This window comes from Ornithorhynchus anatinus, chromosome 7 (assembly GCF_004115215.2).
Source record: "Ornithorhynchus anatinus isolate Pmale09 chromosome 7, mOrnAna1.pri.v4, whole genome shotgun sequence".
NCBI lineage: Eukaryota > Metazoa > Chordata > Mammalia > Monotremata > Ornithorhynchidae > Ornithorhynchus > Ornithorhynchus anatinus.
Genome location: NC_041734.1, coordinates 77,353,474 through 77,367,182, shown reverse-complemented (window position 1 = coordinate 77,367,182; position 13,709 = coordinate 77,353,474). Strand labels below are relative to the sequence as shown.

Sequence of the window (13,709 nt, the reverse complement as noted above, 5' to 3'; positions counted from 1 at the left end):
AGACTGTGAGCCTCGCGTGGGACAATCTGATTACCCTGTGTCTCCCCCAGCGCTTAGAACGGTGCTCTGCACATAGTAAGCGCCGAACAAATACCAACATTATTATTTTCAGTAATGGTCATATTTGTTAGGCGCTTACCTTACAGTGTGCCAGGCTCTGTACTAAGCGCTGGGGAGGATACAAGCAAATTGAGTTGGACACAGTCCCTGTCCTGCATGGGGCCTACGGTCTCCATCTCCATTTTACAGATGAGGTAACTGAGGCCCAGAGAGGAGAAGTGACTTGACCAAGGTCACCCAGCAGACAGGAGGCGGAACGGGGATTAAAACCCAGGTCCTTCTCATTCCCAGGCCCAGGCTGAATCCTTGAAGACATACTGGTATTTGTTAAGCATTTACTGTGTGCCAGGCACTGTACTAAGCACTGGGGTGGATACAAGCAAATCGGGTTGGACACAGTCTCTGCCCCACATGAGGCTCACAATCCCCATCTCCATTTTACAGATGAGGTAAATGAGGATCAAAGAAGAGAAGTGACTTCCCCAGGGTCACACAGCAGAGAAGTGGTGAAGCCACAGTAAGAACCCAAGTCTTTCTGATTCCCAGGCCCATACTCTACCCACTGGGCCACACAGTGGAATCTGTTAAGCGGTTACCGTGTCCTAGGCACTGTACTATGCTCTGGGGTGAATACGAGTAAATCAGGTTGGACACAGTCCCCGTCCCATGTGGTCACAGTCTTAATCCCCATTTTTCAGATGAGGTAACTGAGGCATACAGAAGTGAAACGACTTGCCCAAGGTCGCATAGCAGACAAGTGCTGAGCAGGAATTAGAGCCCAGGTCGTTCAGACTCCAAGGCCCAGGTTCTAGCCACTGGGCCATACGGCTTCTTATGAGCCCAAGGAGCCTGGCAGATGGTGCCACTGGGCACTGCCAAAGTCCCCGCAGGTGCTAGCTTGTCCTCTCCCACTCGGCCCCCATTGGAAGAGCTTATTATTTGCCAAACACTGTGCTAACTGCCGGGGTAGATACAAGATAATTGCGTCGGACACAGTCCCCTTTCTCCCTGGGGCTCACGGTCCAGGGGCCATGTGGAGAAGAGAGAGTTAAACCCCATTTTGCAGATGAGGAAACCGAGGCACAGAGGAATCAGGTGATTTACCCAACGTCATCCAGCAGACAAGTGGCGGAACTGGAATAATAATAATAGTGATAATAATAATATTTGTTAAGCACCTACTATGTGCGAGGTACTGTTCTAAGCACTGGGGTAGATACAAGATAATCAGGTTGGACATAGTCCCTGTCCCACACAGGGGTCAAAGTCTTAATTCCCCTTTTACAGATGAGGAAACTGAGGCAGAGAAGTGAAATGACGCTGCAGGTCCCACAGCAGACAAGTGGCGGGACCGGGTTTAGAACCCAGATCTCCCGACTCCCGGGGCTGTGGTCTTCCCACTAGGCCACACTTATCAGAAGAGGCAGGGGAAAATATGAACCCCAAACGCATGAGGGTTGGCAAGGAGGCTGCCGACACACACCCCGGGGCCCTGGCTCTCAGCAAAAGGCTCTTCGGGTGGCCAGGCCCCCGGGGCCTGAGCCCTCCAACCTGGGGATGGGACGGTCAGCCAACCGGCCCCAGTAAAATTACCGAGGGCTTACTCTGGGCAATCACCTCCGCGAAACCTGCCACCATTTTCTTTGCTTTGCAGCTATGGCTTAGAAAACCTAGGGAAGGATCTTTTTTTCTTTATGGCTTCTGTTAAACACTTACTACGTGCCAGGCTCTGTTCTAAGCGCTGGGGTAGATACGAGCTAATCAGGTTGGACAAAGTCCCTGTCCCACGTGTGGCTCGCGGTCTTAATCTCCATTTTAGAGATGAGGTAGCCGAGGTACAGAGAAGCGTAACGACTTGCCTAAGGCGACAAAGCAGACAAGTGGAGGACCGGAATTAGAACCCAGGCCCGGGCTCTCTCCACTAGGCCACGCTGATTCTCTGGGACTTCACTGTGCCACCGGTTGGTCTGGGAGGAAATGACCCTGATGGGCCTCGGACCTGCAGAGGAGCAGCGTGGCTCAGTGGAAAGATCACGGGCTTAGGAATCAGAGGTCACGGGTTCTAATCCCAGCTCCGCCACCTGTCAGCTGTGTGACTTGGGCAAGTCACTTCACTTCTCTGTGCCTCAGTTACCTCATCTGTAAAATGGGAATGAAGACTGTGAGCGTCACGTGGGACAACCTGATTAGTCTGTATCTACCCCAGTGCTTAGAATAGTGCTCGGCACATTGTAAGCGCTTAACAAATACCAACATTATTATTATTATTATTATTATATTCCCACTGCTTTAACTTGGCTCTCTCTTTGCCCCATCCAACTGGCGTAGCACACGGATCTGGCCCAGTACATGTCTCAGCACCCAGGGGGCCTGGAGCCTCACAACGTCAGGGTGAGTGTGCTCTCTCTCTCCCTCTTTCTTTCTCTCTCTCTCTCTCTCTCTCAGTCTCCCTCTCTCTCACCTTCTTTTTCCCTACTCTCACTGCCTCTCTCTCCCTGTCCCCCCTTCTCTGTCCCTCTCTGTTTCTTTCTCTGTCTCTCCCTTTCTCTCTGTCTCTCCCTCTCTCTCTCTCTCTCTTGCACTTTCCCTCTCTCTCCCTGTCCTCCTCTCTCCCCCCTCCATCTCTCTCTCCCTCTCCCTCTTTCTCTTTCCCCTCTCGCTCTCCCTCTCTTTTTCTCTCTCCTTCATTTCTCCCTCTCCCTCTTTCTCCCTCCCTCTCTCTTTTTTCTCCCTCTCTCTCTCTCTCCCTCTCTCTTTTTCTCTCTCCCCCTCTCTTTCCCTCTCTCCCCCCCTTCTCTCTCTCTCCCTCTTTCTCTCTCTCTCCCCCCTTTCTCTCTCTCTCCTCCCTCTTTCCCTCCCTCTCTTCCCTCTTTCTCTCTCTCCCACTCATTCTCTCTCTCTCCCCCTCTATCTCTCTTTGTTTCTCTTTCCCCCCCCTTTCTCTCCAGTACAGTGCTCGGCACACAGTAAGCACTCAATAAATACAATTGAATGAATGAATGCTTCTCTCTGCCCACCCCCCGTTTCTTTCTCTCCCCCACCTCTCTGTTGGGGCCATAAGTGGGAGGGATTATACTAAACTGTACTGCTGCAGAACGATTTTGTGTCCTTTTTAAAAAATAAGATATGTTTTAAGTGTTTACTATGTGTCAAGCACTAGAATAAGCACTGTGGCAGACACAAGTCAATCAGGTGGGACACAGCCTCTGTCCCACATGGGGCTCACAAGTCCAGCTCTAGACTGTAAACTCATTGCGGGCAGGGAATGTGTCTGTTTATTGTTACACTGTACACTCTCAAGTGTTTGGTACTGTGCTCTGTACCCAGTAAGCGCTCAATAAAAACGATTGAATGAATGAAAGTACAAGTCAAGTGCGGTACTAAATTCGCTTTTCACGGATGAGGCAACTGAGGCACTAAGAAGTGAAATGATTTGCCCAAGGTCAGACAACAGGTAACTGGAGGACCTGGGTTTAGAACTCGGTCCTCCGACTTCCAGGCCTGGGCTATTTCCACTAGGCTCTGCTACTTGCTGCTCAGAACAGTGAGAATTGAGAATGGATTGAAAGCGATAAAAATAATGATGGTATTTATTTAGTGTTTCTTACCCACTAAAGTACTGTGCTGCTCTCTCTCACTGACAACCCCTTGCTCACAGCTTCCTGCCTGCCTGCAATTCCCTTCCCCTTCAAAAATAATATTAATAATTGTGGTATCTGTTAAGCATTTACCGTATGCCAGGGACTGTACTAAGTGCTGAGGTGGATCCAAGCAAATCGGGTTAGACACAGTCCCTGTCCCACATGGGGCTCGCAGTCTCATTCCCCATTTTACAGATGAGGGAAATGAGGCCCAGAGAAGCGAAGTGATTTGCCCAAAGCCACAGAGCAGACACTCGGCAGAGACGGCGTTAGAACCCCTGACCTTCTGTCTCCCAGGTCTCTGCCTAGATCACTGCAAATCTGAAGTGGGCAGGAAGTACAAAGCCTCACCCGGGATGAGGAGATTAGGGACAGAAATGAAGGGATTTGACACCGAGTGACGTAGGGAGCAAGTATTCCCGGCTTCCGGTTCCTTGTCCGGCTGTGCATCTCACAGACGGTCTTTTGTATCTGAGTCAGGCCCACCGTAGACTGGTATTCAGTCGGCAATCCGATGCCCTGAGTCTGTCTCCGAGATGACTCGGAAACTCATCCCTCGTGCCCGTGTGTGGTCAGGAATGCCGGGGTTGGCTCGGTTCTCTCCAAACTGTAAGAACACGTTCTGCCCTGGCGCTGGTCTCGGTAAACAACAGTACGAGGGCTGAAATTCTCACTTCCTGGTGGCATTGGATGCATTTGGGTGCATTTTCGTCCTCTAGCTCCTATTCTAATGAAAAATGGAGCCAAGGTTATAATTGGGAGTCCGGGATGCACAGCTGGGTGAAACTTTTGTTTCTTCGGGAGTCAATCTTATTTATTGAGACCTTACAGGGTGCAGAGCTCTTTACTGAGCATTTGGGAGACTAAAATATAAAAATAAACAGACAGGTTCCGGGCCCCTTCTAGACTCTTCCCCCCTCCTAGAGCGTAAACCCGGTGTGGGCAGGGATTGTCTCTCTTTACTGCTGAACTGTACTTTCCGAGCGCTCAGTACAGTGCTCAGTAAATCCGATTGAATGAATGAACGAGTTTACAGCCTAGAGGACTGTAACAGATGCCATCATCATCATCATCATCATCGTCGTCGTCATCAAGAGAACCAATAGGGAGGTGGTCTTTTACCGCTTTCTCCCTCCCGGCCCCCATCTGCTACGTTCTTTTAGAATTTTTTTTCTTATTTCGAGAGGAAATAAAACCGATACCGAGCCAATACGCTGAGATCCGGTGTCCGTTGCTTCTAGCTCTTCATGTTCCAGCTCTTGAGAGGCTTGGCACACATCCACCGGCAACACATTCTTCACCGGGATCTGAAACCTCAGAACTTACTCATCAGTTATCTGGGAGAGCTGAAGCTGGCTGATTTCGGTGAGTCACTCCTTTGACGCGCGGGCCCGGTGGGGCTCACTTAACAACGGCGCTCTTGTCCGCTGGGGAGGTTGTTCGTTTCCAGGCAGGATCGGGCCCCCTTTGGGAACTGGGGTCCTGGCTCACGGCATCCCAAATTTCCCTGGGATTCGAGCGAGAGAGAGGAGGTTCAGGGAACAGCGTGGCCTAGTTGATAGAACCCAGGCCTGGGAGGCAGAAGGTTTCAATCCCGGCTCCGCCGCTTGTCTGCCGTGTGACCTTAGGCAAGTCACTTCACTTCTCTGTGCCTCGGTGACCTGATCTGTAAAATGGGGATTAAAGTGTGAGGCCCACGTGGGACAACCTGATTTCCCTGTGACTATCGCAGAGCTCAGAACAGTGCTAGGCACCTAGTAAGAGCTTCTTCTTCTTATTCTCTGGGCCTCAGTTACCTCATCTGGAAAGCGGGAGTTAAGACTGTGAGCCCCAAGTGGGACGGGAACTGTGTCCCACTGATTAGCATGTAATAATGATAATAATAAAGATGATAATGATGGCATTCGTTAAGTGCTTACTGTGTGCCAAGCACTGTTCTAAGCACTGGGGAAGAAACAAGGTTATCAGGTTGTCCCAAGTGGGGTTCACAGTCTTAAGCCCCATTTTCCAGATGCGGTAACTGAGGCCCACAGAATAATAATAATAATAATGTTGGTATTTGTTAAGCGCTTACTATGTGCAGAGCACTGTTCTAAGCGCTGGGGCAGATACAGGGTAATCAAGTTGTCCCAAGTGAGGCTCACAGTCTTAAACCCCATTTTCCAGATGAGGTCACTGACGCCCAGAGAAGTGAAGTGACTTGTCCAAAGTCACACAGCTGACAAGTGGCGGAGCTGGGATTCGAACCCGTGACCTCTGACTCCCTAGCCCGGGCTCTTTCCACTGAGCCACGCTGCTTCTCTACCCCATGTAACTGCCCCAGAGCTTAGAACAGTGCCTGGAACTTAGTAAGCGCTTAACAAATACCATCAAAAAAAAACCACAGGATAAGCGGTAGGAGCAGTGTGGAAGGAGAGGGATGGGTGGACTCTGGAGCGGCTAACGGGCCGCGGATTTTCATTCATTCATTTAATAATATTTATTGAGCGCTTACTATGTGCAGAACACTGTACTAAGCGCTTGGAATGTACCAATCGGCAACAGATAGAGACAGTCCCTGCCCATCGACGGGCGCACGGTCTAATCGGGGGAGACGGACAGACAAGAACAATAGCAATAAATAGAATGGATTTTTCTCTGGGCTCCTCAGGTCTCGCTCGGGCCAAGTCCATCCCCGGCCAGTGGTACTCGTCCGAGGTGGTCACCCTCTGGTACCGGCCTCCGGACGCCTTGCTGGGAGCCACCGAGTATTCCTCCGACTTGGACATCTGGTAAGAAGAGGCCCAAGGCCCGCCCCGCCCCGCCCCTTTAGGCCCTTAAGCTCCTTCTGGGCCGGGGATGTGTCTCTCTAGAGAAGCAGCTGGCGTCGTGGGTGGACCACGGGCCCGGGAGTCAAAGATCTTGATGATGATGATGGTATTTGTGAAGCGCTTCCTATGTGCCAAGCACCGTCCTAAGCTCTGGGGGAGATTCAAGGTAATCAGGTGGGGCTCACAGTTCTAATCCCGGCTCTCCTGCTTGTCTGCTGGGTGGCCTTGGGCAGGTCACTTCCCTTCTCTGGGCCTCAGTGACCTGGTCTATAAAACGGGGATGAAGACTGCGAGCCCCATGTGGGACAACCCGATTTGCTTGTATCCACCTCAACACTGCCTGACACAGAGTAAGTGCTTAACAAATATCACAATTATTATTATTATTTATTGTTCTTTTTTTGGTATTTGTTAAGTGCTTACTATGTGACAGACTCTGTACTAAGCACTGGGGTGGATAAAAGCACTGTTATATTAGACTCTCCCAAGCACTCAGTACAGAGCTCTGCACATATTAAGCGCTATATAAATATGATTGAATGAGTGAATAAGCTCCCTGTGGGCAGGGAATGTGTCTTTTTATCATTATATTGGACTCTCCCAAATGCTCAGTACAGTGCTCTGCACACGATAAGCACTCAATAAATACGACTGACCGACTGACCTGCCTGAACTGAAGAGGTAAAGACGGCCTGGCTTTTGTCCCCACACTTGAGCAGCGTCTGAATTCTGTTCAATTAAAGTCAATCACAAGAGATGGGGAAGATCCCCAGAATCCTCCAAGGGATCGCTCAATCTTCACTTATACCTGTAGTGCCTGTGTCTGAAAAGGGCATTTTTTAAAAAAAGGTATTTGTTAAACACCTACTATGGGCCAGACACTGTACTGAGTGCTGAGTAGATATGAGGTGATCAGGCTGGACTCGGTCCCTATGCCACATGGGGCTCGCAATTGTAATCCCCATTTTATAGACGGTGTAACTGAGGCACAGAGAAGTGAAGCAGCTTACCCAAGGTCACACGGCAGTCAAGGGGCGGAGGCACGATTAGAACCCGTATCCTTCTGACTCCCAGACCCGGGCCTCTATCCACCAGGCCACGCTGCTTCTGAGTCAGACGAATGATCCAACCGGCGGGAGGGATCCGACGGCGGTAACGGGATGATTGGGAGAACGGAATGAATGATGTTTGCCCTCTTTGATATTCAACCCCCATGGAATGTGTCTTTAAACATCCATAATTTTTCCCTCTAGTAGCCTATTATGGCGTCTCGCTGCCTGCACCACTTCCTGTGGAAATGAATGGCATATGCTTGCTATTCACTGTCTGAAAGAGATACTTACTATTCACTGTCTGAGAGGGGGTTTTTTCCCCCCTTTCGTTCACGCTTCAAAGGATGCCCCAGGTCCTAGTCAGTTTGTTAGCTAGTTAGTTAATTTCTAGGTGCCAACTACTAAATTCAAGATAATCTGGCCAGACAGAGGAGTTTACAATCTAACGGGGAAAGACAGAGTCAAACAGCCATAAGGGTGACTTATAAACATTGAATTACCAATTCAACAATCCTAAATATCAGTGTTAAAATAAGAAACTAAAACAATAGTCATTTTTCTGGTACTTATTGGGTGCCTACTGGATGTCCCACACTGTACTTTAGCGCTCAGAAGAGTCCGAGAGAATTATAAAACACATTCTCTGTCCATGAGCAGCTGATAGCCTTAAAGGGGAACGGACGTTAGAATTTTTACGAATAGAGGAATCAAAGTGAATCTTTGGATATTCGCGTGAATGAATAATAATAATGTTGGTATTTGTTAAGCTCTTACTATGTGCAGAGCACTGTTCTAAGCGCTGGGGTAGATACAAGGTCAGCAGGTTGTCCCACATGAGGCTCACGGTTAATCCCCATTTTACAAATGAGGTAACTGAGGCACCGAGAAGTGAAGTGACTTGCCCACAGTCACACAGCTGACAAATGGCAGAGCCGGGATTCGAACCATGACCTCTGACTCCAAAGCCCGGGCTCTTTCCACTAAGCCACGCTGCTTCTCATAGAAGCAACCTCTATACGTCGGTCACTCGATAGATGGCTTTCAGTGAGCGCTTCCTGTGTGCAGATCACTGTACTAAGCGCTTGGCGGAGCCCGATAGCTGGTAGGTACGATCCCTGCCCTCAAGGAGTTTACCGTCTTGTGGGGGAGATGGACTTCTAAATCAATTACAGGGAGGGGTGGGTTTGTGGGGCATCAGGCCCTGGGAGGGGGCAGGACTAGGCAAGGGGCCATCGGATGGTGGGTGAGGAGAGGGGGCTTGGGCAGGACTGCCACTGGGAGGGGTGATATCGGGTGCCACTGGGGCACTGGGCAGCATTCATTCATTCAATCAATTCATTCAATCGCATTCATTAAGAGCTTACTCTGTTCAGGCCACTGTACTAAGTGCTCGGGAAAGTACACTATAACAAGAAACAGTGACATTCCCTGCTCGCAGTGAGCTTACAGTCTAGGGAAGAATTAGAGAAGCAGCGTGTCTCAGTGGAAAAGAGCCCGGGCTTGTGAGTCAGAGGTCATGGGTTCGAATCCCCGCTCTGCCACTTGTCAGCTGTGTGACTATGGGTAAGTCACTTCACTTCTCTGTGCCTTAGTTACCTCATCTGTAAAATGGGGATTAAGACCGTGAGCCTCACGAGGGACAACCTGATTACCCTGTGTCTACCCCAGCGCTTAGAACAGTGCTCTGCACATAGTAAACGCTTAACAAATACCAACATTATTATTATTATTAGGGAAGCAGCATGGCGTAGTGGCTAGAGCCCGGGTCCGGGAGTCAGAAAGTCATGGGTTCTAATCCCGGCTCCTCCACTTTTCTACTGTGTGGTCTCGGGCAAGTCACTTCATTTCTCTCTGGGCCTCAGTGACCTCATCTGGAAAATGGGGATTGAGACTGTGAGCCCCACTTGGGACAGGGCTTTGCTTGTAGTCACCCCAGCGTTTTGTAAGGGGCCTGGCACATCGCAAGCACTTAACAAGTACTACAGTTATTATTATTATTTTTACTATTCGGCGGGGGGGAGACCGGCAAATAAAGGAAATGCCAGATATGAATATAAGGACTGGTAGGCTGGGATGGGGGAAGAACAAAGGGGGAAAGTCAGGGTGACACGGAAGGAGGGGGATGAGGAAAAGTGGGGCTTGGGCTGGGAAAGACTGGGAAGGCCTCTTGGAGCCCAGGGCAGGGGTGGCAGGGGTGGGGGTGATACTGGTGAGGGTGGCACTGGGAGAGGCAGCACTGGGTAGCACTGGGTGGGGCTGACACTTGGAGGGGCCGGCACTGGGAGGGAGCCGTCCTTCCCTTTCTCCCACATGGGGAGACCTATTCTGGCTCTGCCACTTCTCTGCTGTGTGACCTTGGGCAAGTGACTTCACTTCTCTGGGCCTCAGTTCCCGCATCTGGAAAATGGGGATTGAAACTGTGAACCCCACGTGGGACGGGGACTGTATACAGACCAATTTGCTTGTATCCACCCCAAAGTTTAGCATAGTACCTGGACATAGTAAGTGCTTAACAAATACCATTATTATAATTACTCTCCCAAATGCTTAGTGCAGTGCTCCTTCATACAAATATACATACCTAGAAAGAACATATTATATATTATTAACTCATATTAATGTCCGTCTCTACCTCTAGACTGTGAGCCCTTTGTAGGCACGGAATGTGTCCACCAACTCTGGTGTATTTCATTCTCACAGGCACTTAGTACGGTGTTCTTATGTACCTATGTACCTATCTATAACTTATATATATATTATATATATATATTTTACATATATATTTTGAAGCAGCATGCCTTAGTGGAAAGAGCACAGGCTTGGGAGTCAAAGGTCGTGGGTTCTAATCCTAGCTCTGCCACTTGCTGGCTATGCGACTTTGGGCAAATCTATTTACTTCTCTGTGCCTCAGTTCCCATATCTGTAAAATGGGGATTAAGACTGTGAGCCACATGGGAAAACCTGATGACCTTGTGTCTACCCCAGTGCTTAGAACAGTGCTTGGAACATAGTAAGAACTTAAAAAATACCATTATCATCATTATTATTATAGTGCAACTTATTTATTTATATTAATGTCCGTTTCCTCCTCTAGACTGCAAGCTCACTGCGGGTGGGGAATATGTCTACCAACTCTGTTATTCATTCATTCATTCATTCATTCATTCATTCGTATTTATTGATGCTTACTATGTGCAGAGCACTGTACTAAGCACTTGGAAATACAATTCGGCAACAGATATTAAACTCGTCGTGGGTACGGAATGTCTGTTTATTGTTATATTCTACTCTTCCAAGCGCTTAGTGCAAGGCTCAGTATATATGAATTGATTGACTGACTACTCTCCCAAGTGCTTAGGACAGTGCTCTGCACAGAGTCAGCACTCAATAAATACCTTCAAAGCTGATGATGATGCTCTGCTCTCAGAAAGTGCTCTATCAATATGATTGATTAATTGACCGATTGCAAGAAGAACTTTCCTGGACTCTTCCATCGTGTTCTATCCAACTCATGCCAAGGAAGGGTGTGTTATAACAGCACAGATGGGGTGGTACCCCCTATTTCTGCCCCATCTTACCAAACACCATCGGCATCTGAAAACGTTTGCAAGTCGTCCAGACAGCGTTTTTCTACTGGAGCTTGTCTAGAGGATTCAAGAACCCCTGTTCTCTTTTTACCTGAAGATGTACAAATGCTCAGAAGATGGGAAAAAAGTGACCAAGGGAGAAGGCTATAGCAGGCGGAAGTGCCTGGTCGAGGGTCTGTGGCATGGCTGAGAAATCACAGCTCGGGCAGAAAAATCAGCCACCACAATTCCCCTTTCTGGAAGAGTTTGCCGTTTGATACTTCCTTCTCTCTCTTTTTTTTTCTCCCTGTGTGTGAAGTCTCCCCCGCTTCATCTCTGCTGCTTTCCCCTAAGGAATCTCCACAGAGCAGAAATCATATGTGGAGCCCTGAGATTGGAAGACTCAGAAGAGCACAGGAATGAAAATTCAAGAACAAACAAACGAAAACAAAATGGAAGAAAAAGGAAGAGAGAGAAAGTCGATTTTGGATCGGACCTAAATGTTTGGGAGGGTGAAAATGTGAGCTTAGTGAAAGCATGGCCCACGGCAGAAGGAAAATAGTATTCCTGAGGAAAATGATATTCCTGTGACTGAGAATAGAGAAGAAACTAAACAAAGTCTGGGAGGCAATAGGGAAACATGGAGTAGTGGATAGAGCCCGGGCCTGAGAGTCAGAGGATCATGGGTTCTAATCCCAGATCCGCCACTTGTCTGCTGTGTGACTTTGGACAAGTCACTTCACTTCCTGGCCTCACTTACCTCATCTGTAAAATGGGGATGAAGACTGTGAGCCCCTGTGGAACCGGGACTGTGTCCAACCTGATTAGTGCCTGGTCCGTAGTAAGTGCTTAACAAATACCACAGTTGACATTATTATTATTATTATTAAGCACTTACCATGTGAAGAGCACTGTACTAAGCGCTTGGGAGAGTAGAATATAACAGAGTTGGTAGATTCATTCCCTGGCCACAGGGCCATCTGACAGCCACCATATTTGGCCTTTTCGGGGCTTTAGGGACCTTTCTTTACTCTCAGGTTTGAATTCCATGCCCCCTTTCCGCCTCTTTCTCCGGCCACCCCAGTTGGTTTGGACCCCAGAACCTCTAACTCCCTGGCCCGGGCTCTTTCCGCTAGGTCACGCTGCTTCTCAGTCCCACATGGGTCAGGAACTGTGCCTGACCTGATGGAATTGTATCTACCCTGGAGCTTGGTACAGTTCCTGGAAAATAGAAAAGGTTCCGCCCCTCTGGCAACCTGAACCCTTGGGACAGGAAGTCTCAGAGTCTTCTCAGAGACTGTGATGCCTGACGGTAGGGGTGCCTTGTGTTTATTCTATATTTCCCAGGTGCCTACTAAACATTGCACCACATCAACTGGGCACTCAGTAAATACCACTCCTACTTCCAGTAAAAATAATAATATTAATGATGGTATTTGTTAAGCGCTTACTATAGGCACTGTTCTAAGCACTGGGATAGATATACGGCTATCAGGTTGTCCCACTTGGGGCTCAGAGTCTTAATCCCCATTTTAGAGATGAGGTAACTGAGGCACAGAGAAGTTAAGTTGCCCAAAGTCACACTGCTGCAGAGCGGGGATTAGAACCCATGACCTCTGACTCCCAACCTGGGCTCTTTTCACTAAGCCACTCTGCTTCTCTAAAATGAGGGTTTTTGTTAAGCACTTACTATGTGCCAAGCACTTTTCTAAGCGCTGGGGTAGATACAAGATAATCAGTTTGTCCCATGTGGGGCTCAGTCTTAACCCCTATTTTACAGATAAGGTAACGGAGGCACAGAGAAGAAGTGAAGTGACTTGCCCAGGGTCACACTGCAGACAAGTGGGGTTCTTCCTTGCAGCACTATGGTAACCCGACATATCCCGGGGTGGAGATACTGCTGCTTCTGATGATGATGACGATTATTAAGGACCTACTGTGCTGAGCACTGTGCTAAATGCTGGGGAAAATACAAATGAACAGATCGAGCGTGGTTCCTGTTACACGTCACCATCTGTAAGGAGGGGATTAAACACTGGTCCTCTCTCCCCCTTGGACTGGAAGTCCCGGGTGGGACAGGGACTGTGTCTGACCCATGTACCTTCCCCACCACTTACTACACTGCTTGGTACAAAGTAAACACTTAACCAATGCAACAGTTATTATTATTAATGAGAAGCAGCGTGGCTTGAGAGTCAGAGGACTTGGGTTCTAATCCCAGCTCCGCCATTTGTCTGCTGTGTGACCTGGGGCAAGCCACTTCACTTCTCTGGGCCTCCATTCCCTCATCTGTAAAATGGGGATGAAGACTGTGAGCCCCACATGGGACAACCTGAATATCTTGGATCTACTTCAGTGCTTAGAACAGTGATAAATAATAATGTTGGTATTTGTTAAGCGCTTACTATGTGCCGAGCACTGTTCTAAGCGCTGGGGTAGACACAGGGGAATCAGGTTGTCCCACGTGGGGCTCACAGTCTTAATCCCCATTTTACAGATGAGGGAACTGAGGCGCAGAGAAGTGAAGTGGCTTGCCCACAGTCACACAGCCGACAAGTGGCAGAGCTGGGATTCGAACTC

At 48.8% G+C, this 13,709-nt stretch overlaps 1 protein-coding gene across 1 annotated transcript in view; it reads left to right on the top strand.

The window, feature by feature from the left end:
• Positions 1–13,709, top strand: part of CDK15 (cyclin dependent kinase 15) — an 89,077-nt gene that overhangs the window by 17,723 nt on the left and 57,645 nt on the right. Inside the window, exons 6-8 of the mRNA XM_029068495.2 lie at positions 2,389–2,451; positions 4,943–5,066; positions 6,352–6,472. Coding sequence (XP_028924328.1) covers positions 2,389–2,451; positions 4,943–5,066; positions 6,352–6,472 — 308 coding nt within the window. The remainder of the gene's footprint in view (positions 1–2,388; positions 2,452–4,942; positions 5,067–6,351; positions 6,473–13,709) is intronic.